General features: G+C 36.5%; 1 protein-coding gene across 1 annotated transcript; it reads right to left on the bottom strand.

The window, feature by feature from the left end:
* Positions 1 to 7012: 7012 nt before the first annotated feature.
* LOC134533342 (uncharacterized) lies at positions 7013 to 15696 on the bottom strand. The gene is made up of 6 exons (XM_063370864.1): positions 15242 to 15696; positions 14841 to 15155; positions 14507 to 14745; positions 12419 to 12578; positions 10937 to 11039; positions 7013 to 7177 (listed from the first exon to the last, which is right to left on the bottom strand). Exons 1-5 carry the CDS (start codon positions 15450 to 15452, stop codon positions 11029 to 11031), a joined length of 936 nt encoding a protein of 311 aa, XP_063226934.1. The 5' UTR covers positions 15453 to 15696; the 3' UTR covers positions 7013 to 7177; positions 10937 to 11028.
* Positions 15697 to 27380: the final 11684 nt, after the last annotated feature.

The following is a 27380-nucleotide window of genomic DNA, read 5'->3' on the forward strand; positions in this document are numbered from 1 at the left end:
AAAAATAAACTTTCTACTTGACTGGTCACTGCCACATCACAACACCATCTTACAAAATCGCCAATAAAGGATAAGCCTCGCTTTCTTCTATTAACCACACTGTCATACTCGAAATCCTCACCAGCTGCATCATTTAGTTTATTCATCAACATATCTGAGTAAAACATAACCTGTTTTAATTCCCGGAAAACTGAACACCAGTCAGAGGATGCGTTAGAGGGGCAAGAACTCAAAAGTGTTATACCTTCATGAATTTCTGACAGTTGCAATGCCAGGGGACCTTAAAATTTAAAGGTACCGACGAGGTATACAACATCACCTTTGGTAGAGCTTCGAAATGGGCGCCAGCGATGACCCCCACTGTCTCAGGTTGGGACGGCGAATGAGGCGCGTCATCCCCTCGAGACAGCACCAGCATGCCCATCAGTAGCCACCAGCAAGTTGTCTTCATTATGAGGGCCCGAGTGGCTTTGAGGGTACCTGAAACACTCTTACAGGCGACTTGAAAACCAAATCTTAAACTGATAAGTCACTATTAAACAAAATTACCCAGGACCAAAATGAAATGTATCCCAGGTTAAAATACACAACAAATGAACACCAAAAACAAATACTTGAATACCTTACAAAGAATCTAGGCACAACACAAACAGAGCTCACAATTGACAACACCATAAAAAATAAAAAATAAACTCGGGCAGCAAAGAATGGTTTCATTCTTTCCACATTAGTTACTTCATAGCTAACTTTACCACGTTGACACTTTTTTAACCGATACAGATTATCAGATATTTTTTTCTCAACCACAAAAGGACCAAACCACCGATGAAACAACTTCTCCGAAAGCCCCTTTTTCCGGATCGGAGTAAACATCAACACTTCCTGCCCCACCTTATAACTCACCGCTCATCTTCGTTTGTCGTACCTGCATTTGTCTACCTTTTGCTGTTTTCGCAAGTTGGCAGCAGCCTGGCGGAGGATGTCCTTCCAGCGGAACCACAGTCTAAGGCTCTCGTCCTCTTCCATCGGTTGGCTCAGGTGTATCTCCGAAGGCAGAACATGCTCCCTTCCATAGATCTCAAAATAAAAGGACTGAAATTAAGAGTTTCTTGTTTTGCTGTGTTATAAGCAAACGTTACAAGGGGTAGGAACTCATCCCAATTCTTCTGAGAACTGGCCACATACTGTGACAACATTACTGTTATTGTGCCGTTTAATCGTTCGCAAAGACAATTTGTATTTGGTCTATAACCAGAAGTCATCATAGGTTGAATATCAAGTAGCCTAAACAATTCCTTAACAATCCTAGAACTGAAAACTTTTCTTCTATCCGTAAGAATAGCCGAAGCCACAGAATGACTGCAAATAATCTGTTCCAATAGGAAGTTGGCTACCTCTGTGGCATTGCTAGTAGGGGTGGCCTTTGTCTCAGCCCACCTAGTGCCATAATCAATAGCAACCAACACATACTTATTACAAGAAGTGGTTTTAGGAAACGGGCCTAATATGTCAACTCCAATCCGCTCGAATGGCTCACATACAGGTAAAGGTTGTAGAAAACCAGCTTTTCTTTGAGGGACACCCTTTTTCCCTTGGCAGTCTCGACAACTACGTACATAGTCTTGAATCTCTTTGATCATGTTTGTCCAATAGTAACGTTTAGAAATTTTGTCAGTGGTGCGGGCCACGCCTAGCTGACCACCGAAAATAGGATTGTCATGACACTCCCGCAGAATTTCAGGTTTCAGACTTTCAGGTACAACTAACAGTTTGTCTTTACCACCAGGATTAGAATTGTTACGGTATAATACATCATTAAACAAAGAAAATTTTTTAGCCCGCCTACTTAATTTTGTGTTAAGTCCTGTAGGTTGCTTAACTTCATTTATTAAAGGCATTAAACTGGGGTCAGACTGTTGCATCTTAGCCAAATCAACATCTTGCAGAACAAAAAATGGCAATTCTAATGATTTCTCTTCATCATTTAGGGTTCCATTGCTAACTGCATTACGACTCCAGCTGTCCACATGACCGTGTGACTTCCCACTACTATAGCAAACAGTGTAGTCGTATTCCATTAATTTCAAAGCCCACCTTGTCAACCTCCCTGCACTGTGTGCATTAAATTTTATTAACCGATCAAGGTAACATAGGCTATGGTGGTCTGTAACAATTTGGAATGGTTTTAGGTAAATGTAAGGCCGAAACTGGTCCAGATAATAAATCAAGGCTAAACATTCCAAGTGGGTGATGGGATATCGTGTTTCCGCAGGGGTCAAAGTGCGACTAGCGTATGCAATAGGTTGAAGTTTCCCCTCGATCTTTTGTAATAGAGTTGCCCCTATACCTAGTGTGCTAGCATCTGTGTAAATTTTCATGAAAATGGGCCAATACAGGGACAGACGTTAATTTTTCTTTCAAATTTCGGAATGCCCTATCTTGATCATTTCCCCAAACAAATTTCTCATTCTTCTTTAGTAGAGTTGAAAGAGGTTTAGCAATTTGAGAAAAATATCGTATGAACTTTCGATAAAAAGAAGCCAGCCCCAGAAAACTCCTTACTCCCCGTTGATTATTAGGCTGGGGAAAGTTCCTTACAGCCATAACCTTCTCGGGATAGGGTCTAAAGGGTATTTATTATCTTTAAGGACCAAATTCAGCTTGTGGTAATCGACACACATGCGGAAATCGTTATCTTTCTTCCTAACTAGAACAACAGGCGAACACCAGCTGGTGTCGCAAGGGCATACTATTTTGTTTTGAATGTGTTCTTGAACAATTTTGTTAATAATTTCTTGTTCCCCCGGTGAAACTCTATAAGGTACGGAGGAAACAGGAGGGCTGTCTCCAGTATCAAGAAAAACCACCTCCTCCTTGGTACGTCCTATTTGCTTAGGGTTCCAACTAAAACATTGACGATACTTATACAAGGTTTCTACTAACTTATCCCTCTGGTCAGGCAGTAATGTAGGATTAATGTTAAGTTGAGTAAGGTCGAAATCATCGTGCTCCCTAGCTTGTAAAACTGTCAATTTCCCCAGACTCCTGTTGAACATTGTCGTCAAATTCATGTAAGAAACCTAACCCATCCCTTGATGTAAGGTTACCTGATGATTTGCGGTATTAGTGACCTAGAGGTGCGTATGTTTGTTTCTGTTCACAATAATGCGGGTTACTAGGACTGAAAGTTTATTGTAAATGTTCTCTTCATGTTCCACCATAACTTCCTCTGCTAAATCATTCCCTTCAAAACACACTGGGATTAGTTGGTGCATCCGAGCATCTATTCGTAAATGTTCTTTTACCCTGACACAACCTATCCGCAACATAGGTTCTGGTTCTATTTTGTTTAAACTGGTAGGATAATCTTCAGTTAATGGCTTCCTAACCTGGTTATCACAAGGGGGTGAGTTAACTTTGTCATGCCTTCTGTGTCTGCCCTTGGTTTGATTACTGGACTTAGCCTCCCTCACTTCTTTGCCTTGAACTGGAATGCTCGCAAAGGGATGGTTTATTGTAAATAAAGTATTTCTGTTTCCTTTACATGAAATTACTGCCTCATACTTAGTAAGAAAATCACATCCTAAAATAAGACCGCGGATTGGTCTCTCTACCAGTCCTACTGGGCGATGATAAAAAAAATTACCTAATTGGAAACTTAGCCTAATCATGTGTTTTAAGTGGTGGTTTTGTACAGACCCCTGCAAAAACTCTGGGTTCTGCGGGTTTCCAAAAACGTTCAGGAATTAACTTACTGTCCACTAAAGATACAGCTGCGCCGCTATCTATAAAAACGGGTATTTCTGTCCCAAAAATCTTGGTTTTTTGACTCAACACCCCATCGTACTTAAAAAGGGTCATTGTGTTTTTACGGGAAGAGTTAATACCCCGCGCATAACTCGTCCAGCCTAGTTTACCTGATTCTTGTTAGTTGGCTGTGACCAACAGTTCCACTGTATGTGTCCAGGCTTGTTGCATTTAAAACAGATGGGTCTTCCATCAGCTGTCCTTCCATCAGCTGTCCTCTGGGGTCTAGCAAAGGTTCTAGAACCGGGCCCTTGGGTTGTGTCTGTAGGTGTACTGTTGTTATTCTGTTGGTTAGGTTGTTGGAAGTGTTTATTAAACTTATTTCAAGTTTCCCTGCTGGATCTGAAGTTTTATGTGGGTGTAGAATGGAATCTTAGAGCTTCCATTTCTCCGCGCAACTGTTTTAACTGTTTCCCAAACTCCATTAGGCTCTTTTCTATTTTTGAATTCATTGTGTCTGCCTCCCTGATATTTCGAACAGGAACTTGTTCTGGTTTTACAGCCCCATTTCCCTGTAACCTATCATGACTCATCAAATAGTATAGACCTGCCTCAATGTTTCTTAAATTTCCTAGCAACTGGTCTACTGTGTTGTTAGGAAACAACATAATTTTCTCCACAATATCAGGTCGTAAGCCTCTTAATAAATATCTCACTTTATTGGCTTCTGGCATTTTGGGGTCAAGCCGATTACAAAGGTGAAGAACGTCGTAAATAAAAGATTCAAATGGTTCCTCCCCACCCTGTACTCTTGACTGAAGTCTTAATTTCAGGTCTTCTACCTGACCTACACGAATGAAAGCAGATTTTAAAGCGTTGGCTAATTCATCAAAAGTTTTCAAATTTTCCAATGTTGACTCATAACTGTCATACCAGCTGCTAGCTGGTCCCCTGAGAAATGTGGGTAAATACGCAATACATTTCTGGTCATTCCAACCATTGACCTTGGCTGCTCTCCTAAACTGTTTTATAAACTCATCGACATATTCTATTTCTCTCCCCCAAAAATAGCTGTGTCGTGGTGGTTTCCTCTAGGTGCTGAGTTTAACAAATACAATTTTTATGTAATTTTACCAGGGGATCCTCATCTGAACTACTATTTCCACAAATATCAGGTATCCCTGTCTTGTCGTCAGTACATAGGCTAAGAGTGTATTGATAAGACATGCCCAACCATAAAAAAAAAAGAATACTTAAACTAAAAAAAAAATAATTTTACTCCTGATAAACATTCAGATTCCTCACAAATGTTACCTAACCTGGCTTAAAAAAAATTCTTAAATCAACTGCTTACAATTACACACACAATACCAAAAAATCAATTGAAATACTAAAGGGCAATTTAAAAAAAAAATTCTTTGTTAAAATACTTAACTCTATAACAAGACCATTTCATTTCTACACTCAATCAGAGAACATGTAAGTAGGCTAGCTGTCTCCACTCCTCTAATTAAAACCTGAAAATGTGAAAATGGAAGGTGTGCAAATTAAAACTCCTGAATTTGTTGTTCCTTGCTGATAAACATAAACATTAATCTCAAATACTGGCTGTAAAAAGAAAATGATTACCAATACAGAATATGCCATTAATAAAACCAAATTTACAAAATAAAATAATAATAATCACTCATGCTTAAAACATTAATAAATAACCTGGCTGTACCTTCTCGTTACTCCTGAAACAGATATGGTTAAAACCAAACATCACCATTACACCAAACAAATTTAAAACACACACCCTACAATTAGACATACCCGGTGCCTCCACCATTTGTCGCGGAGGCCCGCGGTCTCCGGCAAGATCTACAGAATGTCACTCAAAACAAAAAAAATAATAAAATAACATCTTAAGATTTAAAAAAAAATGGGGGGTGGGGGGTGGTGGTAGTAGAGCTGGTACCGGGATGTCTAACCTCCTTAGGACAGGGGGTGTAGGGTGTTGACTGAAAAAAAGTATTATTCATCCCACATCGTTTCAGGTTTATTTCCGGTAAACTACCCACACAGCACAGGGACATCCCAGGGTTATCCAAGGAATATCCGCATAGGACGTCTGGGATATCCCACGGACATCCTACGACATCCATAGGATGTCCCAGGGATATCCGTGGGACTACGAAATCAACGTTTTCAGTACATCCGCAGGACATCCCAGCGGAAACCTAGGGACGTCCCAGAGGGGCATGTGTAGCAAATGATCATTTGGTACAATGTAAATAACCATACTCTAAGTTTTATGATCACACAATTTTTGAGTTATGTGTGAATTAAATTACAAAATGTTCATTAGTAAGAGTGTAAATGCAAGCACTAAAGAACATTTCCTAATAATGTTGGAAAAAAATTCATCTAATATTCTTTAAAGCACACTACCCTGCGATCTCAGCTAACAAGTGATAGTAAGTAAAATAAATGAGGCGGCAGACTATTGACAATCTATGAATGTGATGACTGCATCTGGTGCCTGCTGTAACATACTTTAGGTGGTTATAGTACACTTTTATTACTTATGTAATTTTTAAAAGAGAGTAGTTTGGAAAAAAATAACTGGGAAAACTGAAATTAGAGGAAATATCTATGCAAATAATTAAACAATTTATGGTAAATTGTAGCACTTAACTGATATTTGTTCAATGCCACCAATTGTGAGTACACACAATGGAAGCTTGTACACAACCCAGGATCTAAGCTAGGCAGAGGCCTACTGTGAGGCATGCTTGTAAACTTATGTATGCCTTGATCATCACAGTAAAGACATTATCTACTTCCTCAAAAATAATAAATAAACTACATTATATATTAGACAATTTGTTTTTACCAATATTAAATGAATGTGCAATACTTTAGTACTGTAATTACAGGAAAGAACAACCCAACTTGTTTTACTTAAGCACTGGCACTAATAACATAGTTCAAGTTAACATTTAAGAGTGATTTAATAATTTTTCTATTTTAGGAAGAAAAAAATGCATGTTACATGTAAAATAAACACAAGATGTTTTTAAGTTAATGTGACAAATTATTTAGGATATTAGTTTCAAAACCATCATTAAAATTTGTATAGTTCACATAGCTACTATATATAAAACACACACACACACACACAAACACACACAAACACACAAACACACACACACACATATATATAGATTTAGGAAACATGTTACCAAAAACCACAGGCCATATAAAAACATTTCCATGAAGAAGTAAAATAGTTATTATAAATCACCACTGATGAGACAAGGAAATGAAAATGTATTTTACATTTAAATGGTATTTATTGATCTCTACAACACATATTTACACACGACATATTTACAGACTCATTTACACATTGTTCTCGTTGGCCTGGGGCAATGGCTTGACCAACCTGAAAAAATAAAAGTTATACAGTTATGAATATAAAAAAAAATACACGGAAAGTTGTATTGGTAAATATAAGGTTAAACAATACCAACAAAGACTGATAAAACAATTCTGTACCAATCTGCCTTTTAGAGAGTTGGATCACAAGCAGACTGGTGGACTGCAAGACTGAAATAAAATATAAATTCCTTGATAAAACCTACCATGATATAATGGAAATGGCAGGAAAGCTAGCAGGTTAAATTAGCCAGGCCTAAATAGAAAATAATAAGAGTATAGCAAATACTTTTTGATCAGCAGGGGTGTTAAACAAAACTGACCTTGATTCATTTCAGATGACTAGCATCCTATTCCATATGTGGGAATATATAATCAGTCACTTCTGTGACTCTATTAGGCATGTATTTATATTTACATGTACCACTGTAAAAACATATAATGAATAAAGAACTGGAATGACAAGTAAGAGAAGGTATATGTGTCAGAACATGCTGAGGAAAATCATTATATGATAAGCATCCGAATCCAGAACACTATGACAATGCCAACTGGTAGGAAAAATATTAAATGGTACCACCTACTACGAGTGCTTGAATCACAGTTAACTGTTTGCCTAAATTTGTCCAGATACATGAACCTTTCATCTGTTCATGTCATTCTGGTTCTTTATTCACTACGATGGGTTGCAACAGTTGTACAACAAATGTCATTCCACATTTCTAAACTTAGGGTGAATCTGGGGAGGTGGCAAATCTGATAACTCTTAAAATATTGTTTTTTTTTTTTATTTACAAAACCCTGTTGTAAAACTGTGGTTCTTGTAATATCTGATAAGCATGTTTATTATCAAATGAAAGATGTGATGGCAGTTAAAGTCAAGTGATTGCAGGGACGTAGGCAAAAAAATGGTGGGGAGGGGGGGGGGGGAAATGGGCACAGGTCTGGCCCCCCTACGCCCCCTCCCCTGAAATGTTGTCACTTTAAATTTTTACCTCCACTTATATTAGAGTCTGTGGTTCATAATTGGTGTTATGCAGGGAAAAAAAATTCATATTTCCATGCAATAATTTTTGCAGCAGAAGGTTGACAAAAATAAACAAATATACATGACTTTTCCCTGACTTCTCACAAAATTCCCTGACATTTCCCTGTTTTCCCCTACCACTTTCAAATTCTCTGACCTTTCCCTGTTTTCCCCTACCACTTTAAAATTCCCTGACTTTTCCCTGTTTTCCCCTACCACTTTCAAATTCCCTGACTTTTCCCTGTTTTCCAGGTGTGTTGCAACCCTGTAATGGTGACTTCGTAATCATATAACATGTAGTCAATTTATTAACATAAAACAGAGTTTTAATTTATTAACAGTTTTTTTTAAAGCTGTGGTTAAAGAAGTGGTGCCACAATTTTTTGACAAACATATCCTTGGATTTTTGATGTCACATTAAAACATACTGCCAGTTCCTAATAGCCATTTAGATTTGTACTGCAGTGAATTGTTAACAGAAAAGCATGTTTTGTAAAATAGTAAATTAATTGTTTTCATAATGTTAAATAAATTTTTAAAATATTAAGATTCTAAAAGGTTGTTTTCAAGAGCCAACACAATTATAAAGACAGGTGGAGGCAGAAGCTACCCTACCTTCTTGTATATCAGCACAAAGGTTTCTATTTATAGAAGATAGCTTATCCCTCAAATATTACAAATTGTTGAAGTTTGTTAAGGGTTAAAGAGCACACTTTTGCAAATTAATATCAAAGTTTTCGGCAGGAAAGCCTTCTGCCAGCAGTGTGGATGTACTGGATATATTCAATCTACTGAAACATTTAAATTTAAGAGTTATTATTTTGAAGCACAGAAAGCTCGATTACATTCAGCAAGCACCTCTATGCCTATCAAAGTGCTGAGTACTAAACTAGCATGCAGTGTTTTTTTTCCAAACAATACCTTTAGTGTGAGGTTTCATCATCTGCTACATCAGTCAGAGGACTGTTTCTATTTATCCAGTCACAGTTTGGCACACTTTAACTTTTTACTGATGATCTGCTTTTTGTATTAGGTATATTTGTTTAAAATAATAAAAATGCTTGTGGTTAATGGATTTTCAAAATAAGTTTTAAGTATTTGCCATTTGATACATTATTATCACTATATAGTTTTTGTTTAATCTTGTGTCATATCAGTTTTGCTTGCTAATAATACTGTATTAAAGCAATACCTTTAGTGTCACTTTCCTCCTTTTGAAAATTAGGGGGAAGTTCATATTTACTGTTGGTAGAATGTATTTTTACTAATGACAATTGCAAAGATGATTGTGAATCACATAAGTGATGAACCAAAAAGGTGGTGTTTGATGGCTAGACAGCTCGCGGATGACAAGAATGATCGTGACCCCACCTTACAATTATTCACGAACAGGAAACTGGCTGGACAAACTTGCTGTGGGCATCCAAGTCACAACAATAATTTTTCTACAAAATGTGAGGCTTTTTTCCAGTTACATGTCAGTAAAACATGTAATTACGTATCACAGACTTAACTCGGTCATGACTATTTGTGTTTTAGAACTTAAAATTGTGGTTGGAATTTCTATGAAATGAGTTGTTTTGTTTTTTTGGCCCATTCACCATGCCTAGGTTATTTAATTTTGTTTATTTGCTTCTTGTACACAAATTATTTATTATTATGTTAAAGTTATTTACTTAATTATTTTTCATGAATGATTTAAAATGGTGATGGCTGGCCATTGTGTTAACTATTAAAATAATTATTTCACATTTTATATCATTTGGGGTTTTACATTTAGGCAAATGAGTTCTTTCAGTTTGTTCATATTTTTCAGATCTGAGCAGTTTTCTAACGTTAAGATTAAATGTGTTTAAAATGAGACCTGGAGTACATCGCTGAACTATTCTGCAAGTAGCATCTGTCAGATGTGCTTGATAATTTTTAGGAATTCTTAAAAATATGGTGTTGATTATAAACTACAATATTAAGATACTTATTTTTTGACTCCTTTTACTCACCATGTACAATGTAACCCATTATAAAGAGTTCTGATGGTTATAAACTCACAGAATTAGTTTGGCCCTGAAGGTTACTCAGTTTTCTTTTATTGCAAAAAAAGGCAGCGAACACTATTTAACTCTTTCAACTTAATCATTGTTAGAGTATAGACAACTTTTCCATTTATTATGCAAGTAATCTTACCATTAAAAGTTACTTATTTTCAACATACATTTTTTTTTAAGTCAGCAGCTTACAAACTGTTGCCTGAATGCTATAGGGCCAAATGAACTTGTGGCAATTTATATTTCAACTCTCTTAGAATGAGCTTTGTAGTCAAGTAGTCAACTGAACTATGGAATCTAAACCATTCATGCTACTATTGTGAAGCAGTAGACAATCATTCCAGTCATCTGCATCGCACGGCAGGCTGCTCCTTATGTTGCATCTACTATATGAACTGTGAGGATGACAAATTACTATTAAAAAGTTTAAGAAAGGTACCTAACTACGTAGTTCTCACAAGATATATGATCAGCAAGGAACAAAGCATACAGTGGATTCTCTATCCATTGTTTCTCATGGGAATGACAAATAATTTCAATACATGAGGAATTTCAATTGATGCGGTTTAGAAATGAAGTAATACAAATGAGACTCCATAATGTGTTCCATGTAAGAAGAATGTCAATATATACATCAGGTATCAAAAGATACAAAATCCACTGTACAAGAATATGCTGGAACATTATAACTTACTTTTGTTCGCGAAGCACCCTGTCTTTCGTGTGACGGAGCCATGATTTAATGCACACTGCCACATCATCATCAGTACAAGATTTAATGTGCTTTCAAGTTACTTCTGTAAAAAAAACATCTGTTTTCAAAACTTGCACACAGAACTGTGACAAAAGTAACAATTTTTACATACAGTGGAGCTCATCATACTTTTTGATAGCTTCATTTTTGTCAGTATGGAAACAGATGCAAGTATTCTCATCATGTACGGACTTACAAGTCTAAAATAGGCCTAAATTAATATTCTTAAGTAGAAGAGGATGAAAGTATTTTCAGGCAGGTACTTTAGGACTAAAAATATTCCAACATATGACATTTCTTATATGTGGAAGCACTATAGTGTCATTTTGATGGCTCAGATCAGCTTCATCAGGCAGTGAGTCACTGCACAATTTACCGCTGCCATACAAGCAGTTTGAAATTTGCCACGAGATGAAGATGGTCTAACCAAGTACAACATTGTGATTGCACGCACAACAAAAGTGTCATCCTATGTTTAAACATTTTCTGTCTGGACATATATGTCTGTTAGTACTTTTAGCACACATACTTAAAAATATTGGTAGCTTACTGGTCAAAATGTTTTTAACGATTAAGATTCAATATTAATTACAAATCAGCATTTGTATATGTTAATAAGTAAACATATTCCTAACAGACTTTTCTTTAACCCTACCAAAATTAACAATAAATCTCTAACCAAAATGAAGTTTTTCATTTATTAAATTGAAAGTTACCGGTAATCAACAATAAACAAGTGCAAAAAACAAAAAAAATGTTTCCAATGAAACAAACTACAATTGTATATATGAAGCTTGTTACCAATGTAGTTTATACAAATTACCAAGCAGTACATACAAAAGAAAGCTATGTCTCCACAGTATTAATTTGATAAATTTATGTTTGTAGAAATTATTTTTAAATGACACAAGTTATCTGAAAATTTTATTTGAAATTTTGAAATGGTATTTGAATGCATAAATTGTCATGTGTTACAAACTGTTTAAGAATTGGTACTTCGTTGTTTAATAATGCAGTCTCCAGAAACTTATTTACAGAGTATTTCATTCTGGCAGCTCTCTAAGACTACAGTTTCAAGTTAGGGGAGACACACCAACTACCGATGTGTTAAGGTTTTTTTTTTTGTGTTTTTAATTATTTTAAGGTAGAAGATATTGATCAATCAAGTAAACGAATGTTTTGTCTTTAACTTCAATCCTTTCTTTAAGTATCGGCATGGTGTTCCGGCATGTAACTCTTCAACTATTATTTACAATAACTTTTTAAAAATTACTTGATTTTGCACCAACTACTGATGGGGCAAAAATGCCTGCGCACTAAATATCAGCGCCCCACTTATCGGCCTGTTTCTTCTACCTTTTATATGTTAACAATACATTAAGCCCACTTAAAAAAGTCTTCATAGTAAGCAATTTAATTTACCTTGAATAACTTTACATAACTGCAAAGATGCAAACACTCTCTTCTTTTTTCCCCCTACATAGCTGTAGGTATCACCCAATGGGTTCGTAAGCATCAACTCCAACAGCTTTCTCACAATTGTTTTCATATCGCCCCCACCAAATTTTGAGAGTTCCTTAATCTGTTGACAAAAAAAAATTACAATTTTAAAGTAATGATCAACATTCCAATTAACACTGCTTACAGAGACATTACCATCATTACTTAAAATAAAATGAGTCTTAACCAATAAAATCAGACATTATAGTCTAGCTCAGATAAGATTTCCAGATGTTGACATTTCTCTTATGAGAAAAGAGTCTGTAAAAAGGTTTGCAGAGGCCTTGTTATTCCAGAGATTTTTGATGGTTTGTAGATCAACACAATATGGAACTGTCAGGCTTCTTTTTCAGAAGAGGAATGTCAAAATCAGGAAACCTTACATGATACAAACTATACCAATTTCATGTAGGTACTAGGGGTGCTGTTAAGGTCGATTACTAAGGAGCATAGCAATACAGAACAAGGGTACATCACTTTTAAATTTTTCTGCACATTCTACAGCCATCTCCTATACATTTTGAATGCATAACGTTTAAGGGAAATTGCATTGCTATTTTCACAGCAAAAACTTTGGCGTACTACTTTATTAGCATTTCTTTCTAGGAAACTGATCAAATAGACTTATTGCTACTGAAAGTCATTCACATGTCTTTTCTGTGAACATGATACTGGATGCCTATGACCATATAGGTCCAATATGTAAGTTGATGTCTTTTTTTAAAAATTAAATTGCCCATAACTGAACAGATATAGGTCACAGGCTAATTTGTAGTTTAGGGCAGTTTTCAGAGCTTAAACTTGCTTACCTGTAATCTACACAATTTGTGCAGGTAAAATAAATTACCTGTACAAAGAATTATTTGAATAACATTAATCTCACCACGTTTCACCATCTGTAATCATGACCATGGATAGGAACTCAAATCGTGGTACAGGTGTAGTGGAAGTTTTGTACTTGTCATTTGGAACTGGTCAACTCAACTATTGAAAATTACTGCTCAAGTTTATCTTAGCTCATTTGTCTTACTTTGAATTATACTTGGCCAAATCAAAAACTTGCATCACTAATTCAGTAAAAATTTTTTGAACTGTAATAACAAACTTTTATTTAAAACTTAAAGTTTTCACAGTTTTTTATAAGCAGATACATTTCACATTTAGAAATATAACGTAACATTAGGTGTTCATAGAACTTTTAAACCTAAATTGGGAAGAACTGAAAAACCAAAAACAAGGAATTCAAGTGGGCACTAAGTGAAATATGGTTGCACGAGAAACCTTTGTAATAACTCACTGTGCAGCTACAGTAAAGATTTTTATCTTACAGAAATTTATACAACAGTAATATTAGATATAAGATGTAATTCCATTACAGTCCACTTTTTTTTCTGTGAGAAATATATGAATGTATGTATATTGGTATGCATCCGTGAATGTTGGGAATTGTACCAAGAAACTGTCACAACACAGAACCAGTCTTAAAATAACACCACTGTACAGACATGTCCCTCCATTAAGCATTAATAGTAAAAAGTGAAGTAGATTGTGTTAGAAACACAGTAAAACTGTGTGCAAGATCCCAATCAGGAAATTTTTCACAAATAAGTGAACAATGTATAGTAAGCCTTAGTCAAACTTTATGGCTTATTTGAATATACTTGACTAGATGAACAATTATGGCGCCGCGGCAGTCTAGAGGTCTGACAACTCATCCCTCAACCTAGGTGATCCAGGTTCAATTCCCGAAGAAGTAGGATCCCGGATTTTCACAAGCGGGACTCGTGCCGGACGATGTCGTGGTCGGGGATCCGTTTCCCCGCACCCCTTTCATACTGACGCTACTCTATTCACTTCATATCATCATTTAGGACATGCAGATGCCATCAGCCACCCAAAGAAGTCTGCACTCAGAGTACAATAGCCTGCTCTTGTATACCTCACCCATGATATATTATTGATTAATAATGCACTTTCAATAAAAAAATAGTAATAGAGTTTTTGTATTACCATGGATTCTTTGAACTTTGCTTCAGTTTTGAGTTTCTCTTCTAGTGCTTGTAAGGCTTCTTCAGTGTGGAGAGGGAAGTCATTAATTACGGTTTCGTATGTTTCATTTTCAGTCAGTGGCTCACAAGTATTCACAGATTGTAGTTTTTGAAGAATTTCTTGCTGTGATAATATCACTGAATTCATCTTGTGTTTCAAATCTACCAGCATTCTCAACATCATGTTTTGGAAAGGCTTATCTGAAAACGAAAATTGTGATAGCAAATTTATAAGCCAAGCAAACTGGTAACGAAAGTCACTAACTTCTATATCATGCACAAAAAATGTAACTTACCTGAATTCTCTGTAATGTATGCAGGATCAAGACTGCCATTACTTTGACTTTCAACAATAGAACCATTGTTTTGCACTCCTGATGTTGATGCCAATTCCCCGATCTTCTGAATCTGTAGTGATGGTTGCTTTGGGAATGGAGGCAGTTTTGATATTTTGGCAGGAGGTGCAGAACCTTCGTCATCAGAACTAGAGCAAATTCTTTTTTGAGTATTTTCTCTGCGGCGTTTTCGGATTTCATCGATATCATCATCAGTGTTTAGGTCGGACATTGTTTCAGCCTGCTTTAACTTGGACTTCCCCTTTTGAAACGAATCTGAAAACAAGAAGTAAGTATATCAATACTGTGTTAAATTTAGATGGTATGTAACTAACTAAGCTATATTCTTGCAAAATCCTTACTTGTAGTTGCCATTATCCTGAGAACTGGAAAACGTGACCAGGTGTCTTCAGGATATTCCATTTTCTCAACTGCTCTGTCATATCTTTGTATACTGGTGAATGATGGCCAGTATGAAAATTTTCTGTCCTCAGACAACCACTTTGAAGCGATAATTTGAAGGCCGTCATTGAATTCTACTATGGCATAGTTGTCCATTTCTGCATAAAACATACAAAATCAAAAAAATATTACCCTAGAATAGCTCACGCCATAGATGGCTCAAGCCTAGTAAATATATTTCTCATTTCAAGCAAATATACACATAGACAGCTCATTACTTATTCCTTGCAATACTGTGAAGTGATACCTAGATCTATCAGCTGATGACTGGCAGTGTGCTAAAAAATAAAATTGTTTATCACCACTTAACGTGATAAGATTGTTTTCAAATATAATTATCATATATAGTGGCATATACAGAATGTTTTGCTGCTGCATATACTCTGTTCCACGTAAAGTTTCCAGATTTTGACATTTCTCTTCTGTAAACACAGGTTCGTAGAGACCTTGTTTTTCTAGGAAACTTGGCGGTATTAAAGGCCAACACAATGGAACTGCCAGGTATATTTCTCGGAAGAGAAATGTCACAATCTGGAAACTGTACATGGATCAGAGTGAAGTGCGTTTAGTATAAACATTTTATATTTTGGTGAAATAGTGTTAGTTATGTAGACATTACTTGTGAGTACAGTTTCCTCTTACAGAATAATTCTAGATAGCTCGTATAGTATTCTCATAATGGCACGTAAAAGCTAAAATTTGCATGTTACGCTGCCCAGCAAATTGTGATAGCAAATTGACTCACGTATACAAAATAATTCATGATTAACTAGCATACCATAGCCTATATGTAACGAAGGAGTAAGAAACCCATGGCGTAATTCTTCATATAAAAAAAAAATTTGAGCTTGCCACTTTTTTCTGAATGGATGTTTTGTAATGAAAAAATATCTGTTTTATATCAGGCCCTCTGAATACCAGCATTTGCAACCATTTTATGTAGACCTAAATAAGAGGAAGAAAATTATCTCAGGCATTTCTTTCTCAAACGTGGCAGTGGGTTTGATCCAAAAAGTATGTGGCCTGTATGAAATAGTTTTTTTTAAGTTACTTACATATAACAAATTTTATTGCAATTTTACTGTTTTGCTCAAAGAATAACAAATTAACACAGCAATACTACTGCATTAATAGTGAAAAACAGGCATTATTAAAATGCAAGCTTTTTAAATACAGGCTATTATACAGTATTATAATCCATACAACAAATTTATTTATTACCTGATTTTGCATATGTAGTAGGGGTACAACAACAATTTTGTTATTGTGTGGAATCTTGTAATATTTGTTGAATAGCTCGTCTGCTGGCTAAATTTTGAGTTCCGACAAATTGTGAACAATGTGTATGCCCAAATAGGAAGAGGTGCATGGAGATGTAAATAGTTCTTCTTTGACTAAGAATTCTCTCCCTATTACATAACACTTCCCATTTTTGTGAGCAATGTTTTCCAACACCACAATGTTTCCTCCTTTTAAGCCACAACAATTGTCTGCTTTATTTCCCACTTTGTATAAAAAATTTGGTGTAGAAATGCACTTGTACTGGGGCTTTGTACAATCCTCAATAAGTGGACCATTATGATGCTGATACCTTAAAACTGGTTTTAGGCCTTTTGAAACTGGATTCTTTTCTTGTTTGTCTTGCAATTCATGGTAACGACGACTGAGCTGTTGCAATGGCTTTTCCGACTTTATAATCAGTTTCTTCAGGGACTGCATAAAATTTTAAAATTTAAAGGCACTGAATGTATCAAGTGATCCAAATGCCTTTACATCAACAAGATGAATGAGGCCATGCACATTATGAGTGATGTGTTCCTCACCATACAAAATTGCAAATGATGTCACAAAATGTACAATCAACAATTGGGAAAAATTAAGAACTTCTTCAGAAAATTTATCATCTGAACATAGAAGTCTGATGCTAATGTGGAGACTGAGGAAATTATTGAATACATCATCACTCAAAACTGATTTCACTGCAGTTGGGCCAATATATAACAGAAATTGCGGAAACTCTGTGGCTTTCCACTGGTTAACAAAGCTCAGAGATCTTGGCTTCCTGCCAAATTCACATGGAGTGTACTGTGCCATACTTTCTAATTTACTGGATATAATGTCAACTTTTGTGCTTGTAATCCGAACTTCAAAATTCCCTTTCAACCATAAGTGGATCATTTTCCTAGCAACACCTAAACAAACTAGATGCATAAAGTCAAGAGGTATGTTTGTAACAAGGCCAAGTCTAGGAATTTTTTCCAATATGGATGGACCTAAGTGATAGCCATCATCTCTATGTAATAAGAAATCAATGTCTGTCATTTTCTGAGCATTTGTATCAGCAAAGCAGATTCGTCTCTCTCTGTACTCACCTTCAACATAGCATTTGGTACAGCTGGAATAACCAGTATTACCTTTGACATTCAAAATGAAACATTTTGCTGGGGCATCACAAATAATGTGTTTTACACAAACACTGTAATGCACGCCATTAACAAACATTCCTTCGCTGCATAACGAAACAGCTTCGTCAACAAACCTCTCTAAAAAATCACATGCACGCTGTGGTTTTTTAAGCCCATGATAAACACCAATAATAAAAACATACTCATACAACACAACAGAACCAAGTATAGGCCAAAAACAACTATTAGATGATTTTGACAATGGTAGTCCATCGACTTAAACAGATAAGTCAATTATTGTATCACTAATTTCAAAGTTATTAAGAAATGTTACTATGCCATGGCGTAAACCAAAATGAGAATACAACCCAGGCTCAAGTTGAACTACATCTGTAACCCTAGGAGTTCTCAAAAGACTTCTAGCATCAACTGGTAAAGAAGCATAACAAGGATGATCTTACAATATTTTTAGCAGTGATGACAACGCTTTGTGACAAATTTTATGGGTTAGTGCCCATTCAGCTAGAGATTGTTTTATGTCGAATGTGTCTGGTTTTTCATCTGGTATTTAAAACAATGCAGATAAGTCACCATTACAGGTATTTGTACTATGGGTTGCTTCACAAATTTCAGTTGGGTTAGAGGGGAAATACTTATGGAATAACCAGGGGAAATACTTTTGGGATATCCTACGGATATACTTTTGGGATATCCTACGGTTATACTTTTGGGATATCCTACGGTTATACTTTTGGGATATCCTACGGTTATACTTTTGGGATATCCTACGGTTATACTTTTGGGATATCCTACGGTTATACTTTTGGGATATCCTACGGTTATACTTTTGGGATATCCTACGGTTATACTTTTGGGATATCCTACGGTTATACTTTTGGGATATCCTACGGTTATACTTTTGGGATATCCTACGGTTATACTTTTGGGATATCCCACGGTTATACTTTTGGGATATCCCACGGTTATACTTTTGGGATATCCCGCGGTTATACTTTTGGGATATCCCGCGGTTATACTTTTGGGATATCCCGCGGTTATACTTTTGGGATATCCCGCGGTTATACTTTTGGGATATCCCGCGGTTATACTTTTGGGATATCCCGCGGTTATACTTTTGGGATATCCCGCGGTTATACTTTTGGGATATCCCGCGGTTATACTTTTGGGATATCCCGCGGTTATACTTTTGGGATATCCCGCGGTTATACTTTTGGGATATCCCGCGGTTATACTTTTGGGATATCCCGCGGTTATACTTTTGGGATATCCCGCGGTTATACTTTTGGGATATCCCGCGGTTATACTTTTGGGATATCCCGCGGTTATACTTTTGGGATATCCCGCGGTTATACTTTTGGGATATCCCGCGGTTATACTTTTGGGATATCCCGCGGTTATACTTTTGGGATATCCCGCGGTTATACTTTTGGGATATCCCGCGGTTATACTTTTGGGATATCCCGCGGTTATACTTTTGGGATATCCCGCGGTTATACTTTTGGGATATCCCGCGGTTATACTTTTGGGATATCCCGCGGTTATACTTTTGGGATATCCCGCGGTTATACTTTTGGGATATCCCGCGGTTATACTTTTGGGATATCCCGCGGTTATACTTTTGGGATATCCCGCGGTTATACTTTTGGGATATCCCGCGGTTATACTTTTGGGATATCCCGCGGTTATACTTTTGGGATATCCCGCGGTTATACTTTTGGGATATCCCGCGGTTATACTTTTGGGATATCCCGCGGTTATACTTTTGGGATATCCCGCGGTTATACTTTTGGGATATCCCGCGGTTATACTTTTGGGATATCCCGCGGTTATACTTTTGGGATATCCCGCGGTTATACTTTTGGGATATCCCGCGGTTATACTTTTGGGATATCCCGCGGTTATACTTTTGGGATATCCCGCGGTTATACTTTTGGGATATCCCGCGGTTATACTTTTGGGATATCCCGCGGTTATACTTTTGGGATATCCCGCGGTTATACTTTTGGGATATCCCGCGGTTATACTTTTGGGATATCCCGCGGTTATACTTTTGGGATATCCCGCGGTTATACTTTTGGGATATCCCGCGGTTATACTTTTGGGATATCCCGCGGTTATACTTTTGGGATATCCCGCGGTTATACTTTTGGGATATCCCGCGGTTATACTTTTGGGATATCCCGCGGTTATACTTTTGGGATATCCCGCGGTTATACTTTTGGGATATCCCGCGGTTATAATTTTGGGATATCCCGCGGTTATAATTTTGGGATATCCCGCGGTTATAATTTTGGGATATCCCGCGGTTATAATTTTGGGATATCCCGCGGTTATAATTTTGGGATATCCCGCGGTTATAATTTTGGGATATCCCGCGGTTATAATTTTGGGATATCCCGCGGTTATAATTTTGGGATATCCCGCGGTTATAATTTTGGGATATCCCGCGGTTATAATTTTGGGATATCCCGCGGTTATAATTTTGGGATATCCCGCGGTTATAATTTTGGGATATCCCACGGTTATAATTTTGGGATATCCCACGGTTATAATTTTGGGATATCCCACGGTTATACTTGGGGCATTTGCCCAAAAATTTTCAAACTTTTTTTAACTTTGTTCGGTATTTGAAACTCTCATTATGGTAATCCATTCGTCCAAACTTTGTATTTGTCATGAATTATGAAAAAAATAAATTATATCCCATTAGAATATTCTAGGGATATCCTGTGCTGTGTGGGTATGACCAAAATATAAGTAAATAATTAAAAAAATAATGTAAATAATGTCAAAATTCTCTGTTAAGAATAAATAAATAAACACTCCTTTGAAATAAATAAACAATAATTTTATCCTTTCTTAGCACGAGTATTAATTTTTAAATAACATGATTATTCTTAACACACACCTCGACCCATCCTTAAGCTAAAATTAACGAAATAATTTTACATTACTGGATACCCCAAACTGCCTGCACTCCTGGAAAGAATCAAAACGTTAAGTCATCCTAACACAATTTGAAAATACACCTACAGACTTTACACGAGGTGAAGGAGAATTACGAGTTTGCCATTACTTACAACACCTTCTCCGGACGGCAGCACGCAGCTACCCCCCAGGGAGGGGCTCCGACAGTCCTCAAAACCTCACCGAGAAGAACCACCCCGGGCGCACCCAGGGTGGCCCCTTTATTAATTTACCCTCACATCGTCATCATGCCGAGAACACTCCGGGCGAAAGCAAAAATCCGGGCCGCGATTTCAGAACACAACCGCCAGGCCGCCGACCGACGCTATCCCCTCTCCACCGGTCATGCCAGACTCACATTTCTTCCGCCAGGTTGTGACACCAACAACAGCGCGTCAGGCGTGCGCCTGCGCGAAAACAACAACGCAGCAGAACCAACCAGGGTGGCCAACGCTCCCGGAGATTCCAGGCCATGATGTCGCAACCGCCCGCGTAGCTGGCCAGGCCCTCGGGGGGCAAATCACGCCACCGTCTAAGAAAAACAGAGAGCGTTAGCAATCTACCGCGCCAGGAAGACAAAAAAAAACAAAACCTGAGTGTCGCAAGCAAGCGTCAGGAACTCAAGGGGGCACACAAAGCCAAGTTCAATAAACCCTTCACGTAAAATTTTACCACGTGACATCATAATCACTATTTTTGAAACTGCATCGTTATAATTGTTACTAAAACACTTAAGTAAAACCCTTAAGAATCTACAGCATGCGCTAGTGTGCTAGAGTTTAGGCCTACATAGAACCGTTATAATTGTTACTAAAACACTTAAGTAAAACCTAAGAATCTACAGTGTGCGCTAGTGTGCTAGAGTTTAGGCCTACATAGAATATGCAGTAAAAATTTAATTTTACAAGTGGATAAAAATGCATTTTATGTGAGGTAAGCAGATATATATGTATACCTAATATGCTGATGCTGTTATTTAATTTATACCAATAATAAAACTTTTCTGGGAGAACAGTTTGGACATTTGAAGAAATTATTTAGAACCCAAATATATTGTTTTTAAACACCTTGTTTGTTATTCTCTTTGTTTGACTGTGTTAAATTGAAACTTCAATTTTACTTTCTTAAATACAGGTATATTTGGTTATACATTACCACCCTTAAGAATGTGATTATGTGGTTAGTTTGTTTTCAAAGCCACTAATATTATCTCTGAAGTTAATAATTCATAAGTGAAGATTTTGGGTATCAATAAATAACATACCAAGATATATAAGTCTCCTATTCTATGTTTACCTCTTTTTGACATTTAATGTTTCTAATGTGAAGAAATGGTTGTTGGTTTGGGAAGTAAAGTAAAATGATTTCTAGAGTCTAATTCAAAATAAAGATTTGAGTGTTTTAGTATTTCTTTACATTGAATTCATGAGGTGAAACAAATGCTTGGTTTTATTTACCTATGCATGTAAGGACTACCCTGAAATTCGCGAAAGCGAAGTCATATGACAGTTATTGAATAACTATCTAATGAAAATTTGAGGAAGAAGCTGCTCGTGACTGTTGAATCAGTAGAAAGTAATTATATTCAGCGTCAGCAATGGAGTTATATACGTTTAATATCTTAAAATAACTGGAAAAAAAAATTACGTCGCTAAACCAGTAAAATTAATTCATCCAATCTATTATTTCAACTTTTCCGACCAGGGGCAGTCTCTACTGTTTCGTTTGAAGTAAAACGGAAACTGCTGAGGAAATCGGGGGGGGGGGCACGGGAGTGCCCCCGCCAAGTTGAGTGCGAAGCAAACACTGCTGTACCATCCTTTACTGGAACCATTTCGCCGTATTTTCAGGCCCCTATTTGAGAACCTCTGGATAAGACCAGAACGCAGAAATTTTCGTCATCCAGTAAGCTATAAAATCACATATTTAAAATAAAATTTCAAGTCTGTAGGTCATTTAGTTCCAAAGTTTAGCGAAAGCAAGTTTCGCATTTATGACACTCACTCACTCATGATCATCAGAATAGAACTAGTACTTCCCATAAACTCAGAGAGCTGAAATTTGGTACAGAGTTAGGGTTTAATGGCCACATAAAGGGAAAACGATAAAACTAGGATAATCGAAGATCTGGAGTACCTGGTGACCCTTATTTGAAAACACAAGAGCCCAACCAAAATATTAAAGATCCACATACCGCCTTTACAAAAAATATTCACTTTGTTTGCCTCTTCATTTGAAGTCAAAAATCAAAGGTCTGAAGTATCTGATGAAGAACCTTCAGCTTGTCTCAGCTGTATTAGAGATATGGTAATGCCCCCTTCTACTATTGGTACATAAAAAAATTGACTGTCATTGCAAAAATCCAGCGTAGTGGGACACATATTCTAATTTAATTTAGCCTATTGCTTGGGCGAATGCCTCCCCTTCAGCTTTTAATACGCATATAAATAAAATTAAAGGAAAACTCTGGATAAGACTAGACTGGCTTTTATACTTATACTTACAAGTTTACAAGAAGAAATAGTCGAACGATTAACTTTATTCTACTCGAACATTACACAAATTAAATAAACAAATTACACTCAAATAAATACCAAAGGTATTACCTACCTAGTACTGAAATACAGCTATATTAATGATATTTTTAAACGAAACAAAGTAATATTTACCTAAATAAACTAAACCTTGAATACTAGAAAAGTACTTATAAACACGAACGTGATTCGAAGTACTGCCTAACTGTAAATTAAACCTAGAAAACTAAGAGTACTAAATAACTAACACTTAAATAAAGTATTCAATTAAAAGTACTTTTAAATCTAATAATTAAGTAATAATCAGTAATCCGTCACTAATTATAAATAAAATTTGTTCAAAATATAATTCATTGGACTAAGAGTGGCGGTGATACCCGCACACGTCGCTAGATGGCGCTGACTGTATTTTAAAACGCGCTTACGTTTGTTTTTCCGATAACCTTATATGGCGAAGTGGCAACCGGCCGCGTTACAGTCGTTTACGACATTCTTCTACTGCGCTTGAAAACGTTTGCTAGGGATTAGGAGGGATTATTTGCATTTCGTTGATTTCGCTTATTATTTCGTGAGGTTTTCTAAGGTTAATTAGCAGGTTGTTATAACAATTCGAAGATTTGAATAGGTTAGGAAATTTATAATTAGTGATACGTCTATTTTATGTTAGATTGGTGGTCGATTTGACACTCCAAAAAGAAAAGAAGAGAGCAGAAGTCAGCATTATTAGACACTAGCGTCCAATTACCAATACCAGTATGGGCTATTATCTCACTTAACAAACAGATATAACATAACGTGTAAACAAAATTGACTTGTAGGGTAAAGTAAGGTAATTTTGCAGTAATTCTAATAAATTATGAATTATAATTGTAATATAAATTTGAAAAAAATTCAAAAACACTTGTTCATACAACAAACATATATAATAAACCTCATATAACAAAATGACTGCCTTTATACCCAAATTTCTTTAATTATTAAGAAAAAAGTCAACACTTGTGCAGTAAGGTAAGTTTGCAATAAGGGAGGTAATTTCGCAACAATAAAATTGTTCACACATACTGAAATTACTTGAACATGCTGATGTTTAAATCAGAATCATCGAAGTCATATTTTCCACCACAAATGTCGCACATGTAGACTACGTCGTCGTTAGGAAATTTCTGGCAATTATCATGGTATGGTACTCTGCAGAAAGAACACTGAATCCATTTTGCGCCAGTCTTCTTCGAAACGTCCATTGAAAAGAACTGAGAACATACACCACACTCCCAATCATCTGTGATCGTCTGATGTGTCTTCTCGATATTATGGCTAGGTCGACTCTGAAGTCCAAAACATCCGGGCTGAGGCTCAGGTGGGTTGAGACATTTAGCCGACTTATCTATGATAAGGTGTTTCGCTACAGTCTTTCTTTTCTTTTTTTAGATTGACTTTCTTCTGCTGACCTATTCATTTTTGGAAAATGTGGCACTTTCAGTACCTAATCGATTAATTTCTTCTTCCTCTGAAATAGTCCTAGACCTACATTGGTAATCATCACGCCTACTGCTTTGTGACTCTGTTGGACTATTCTGTAGCCATTTCCTTATGTGGACAATTAGTAGAATTTCCCACTGAAGGCGTGTGTGTGAGGAAATTATCTGTCAGTCTACTCGGAGCTAAAGCCTCACTTGCAACAGCGTCAGCATTAAAAGGACATGCTCCAGATTTCCTGAAAGAATTTACAAAATTTGAAGGAGAAAAACTTTCAACAAATGCTGGGCCCAGAATCTCATGAAAGTCAGAACGATCTGGCTTGTCATTGGGATGCAATAGCATGAATTCATTGAGCTCTTTTGACCATTTTCTCTTCAAAGGCTTGTAAACACCCACATCAAGCGGCTGTAGCAAATGACTCTTGTGAGGAGGGAATGTCATAAGATAAACTTGGTTGTCTTTAGCAACTTGTATTACCTCTGGTCCGATATGAGCACTGTGGGAATCCATCAACAGAACATTTGGTCTTGCATCAGAAATAGAACTAATAAAAAAACGGAACCACTCAAGATACAGTTCTGAGTTTATCCAACCCTTTGGGGAAAGTCTGAAAAGAGAATTGGGCAGACTTGTTTTTCAAGCTATCATTCCATCTCACCCCCTTAAATATAATCATAGGTGGAATAAAATAAAAGTCCCATCAGCACAAGCGCAGCCGACTAGTGTATGGATCTGACCTCGTTCCCCATAAGTTCTCTTGTAAACATATTGCTTCCCTACTTGACAGACAACCTTATTTGGTTTGACCACATAAGCAAGTCCAGTCTCATCCACATTCCAGATTCTTGAAGGCTGATCTTTAATTCCTAATTTACACAAAAGGGCATCTAACTTACTGAAATAGTCATCAATAATTACAGGGTTTGACATTGAAGCATGATATGCAGACAGATTTTCAGGAACCCTTAAGCACAAATTATAACGTTCCTTGAATTTTGACCTCAACCTTTTGCTGGCAATTTTTTAGCAGGATTTAACTAGTGTTGACGATTCACAGACTCGGCGAGGTCGTACGCGAGCTTTCTTACTTGTGTCACTTTGAGTCCAAATCCAAGTTCTTGCATTTCAATAACGAAGTAAAACACACATTGATCAATGTCTGCAGGTAGTGCGTATGGCCTACCCAGATTAAGCAACTGAGGATGATCTAAGTCTTCATTATCTTAGTCTTCATTATCTTTAATGAACTTTTTCAGTGTATTATATGGTACACCAAACATCTTAGTAGCCTTGTAGATAGTTATGTTTTCATGTTTCACTTTGTTTGCAGCACTGAGTAACTCAGAAATGTCATAGTTTCTGTAGTGTGCCAAATTTTTATCACTATACTTTATTGAGGACATTTTTCGCTCCACTTCACATAGGGCTACGGAAAATACTCTGGCTGACAGACATCACACAAAGAACTGCACCTAAAAAAGGAATCATATTTTATTAAATTCGTAAATGAAACATGGGTAATGTAAAACCATAAAACTGTGTATGATATGTTCTATATTACTTACAATCAATCAGTTTACATAAAACAAAGCAAATGTAAATTGTGTAAATATAGACAGGTAAGTTAGCATGGTACCTTCAAATATGGGTAGGTAATTTGGCAATAGTCCTAAACGTAATAACTGTAAAAATAAATTGACAAGAAGACCTCTTTACATGCAAATGTAATTAAACAAACCTAAATAGCTCATTAAAGTTAGAAATAATAGTTGTTTCCGCACGTTCTACCATTAATTCAAAATTTGGCTCAGATTGCTAAGAAACAAGGCTTGATTGTTAACACCATAGCGTTAACAGAATAAGGAAAAAAAATTCGGAAATGAAAGGTTAAAAAACTACGTTTTCGGCACTTATAACTGTATGTATGATAGTCATTGTTACTTACATGCATGTAATTACAAAAAATATATTATTAAAAGATGTATAAATCCATCACAATATGAAATGCCACCGTACGTTTTCACGATTTCTGTGGAGCGAAATACCGTTTAGAAAGAAGCGAGCAGATGTGTGCTCCGAAGCGGACAGTCTATGCTAACTTTCGGAGGAAAGACAAACTTCTAGCACGGAAGGGAAGTTAGCAATTGCCTAGTGAAAAAATGCTGCGAAATTACCTGTTCTGCAAAATAACCTTACTTTACCCTACCCACTAACGTATAAAGAATGTTCAACGACCAAGTCACACAACATTAACTATAAGAATAAAGAAATCGCAGTATGGAACCTTAGACTTGGCACGACTTTATCTAGATTTCATTACTTTTTAGAGATAAACAAGCAGCTGCATCGAGACTTGGCTAATTTTTTTTACAGAATGTTTTTGGTGGGATAGATTCTTACAGCAAATATCTGTACCACCCAGCTGGAGTTTGAGGCGCAGGATTTTCACAGTCTTAAGAAATGTCATTATTGTCTTATTTAAAGCATTTATTTCACTGAAAGTAAAGTGCAATTCACTTATTCAATTACCTTTTAAAAAAGATTTTTACGTGAATGTGTAGCCTATCCCCGAAAGACAGTGAAATATGTCCTTCGTACTACAAATTTAATTGTTTTAATTTATAAAATGACCA

The sequence above is a fragment of the Bacillus rossius genome, chromosome 6, assembly GCF_032445375.1.
Source record: "Bacillus rossius redtenbacheri isolate Brsri chromosome 6, Brsri_v3, whole genome shotgun sequence".
Lineage (NCBI taxonomy): Eukaryota > Metazoa > Arthropoda > Insecta > Phasmatodea > Bacillidae > Bacillus > Bacillus rossius.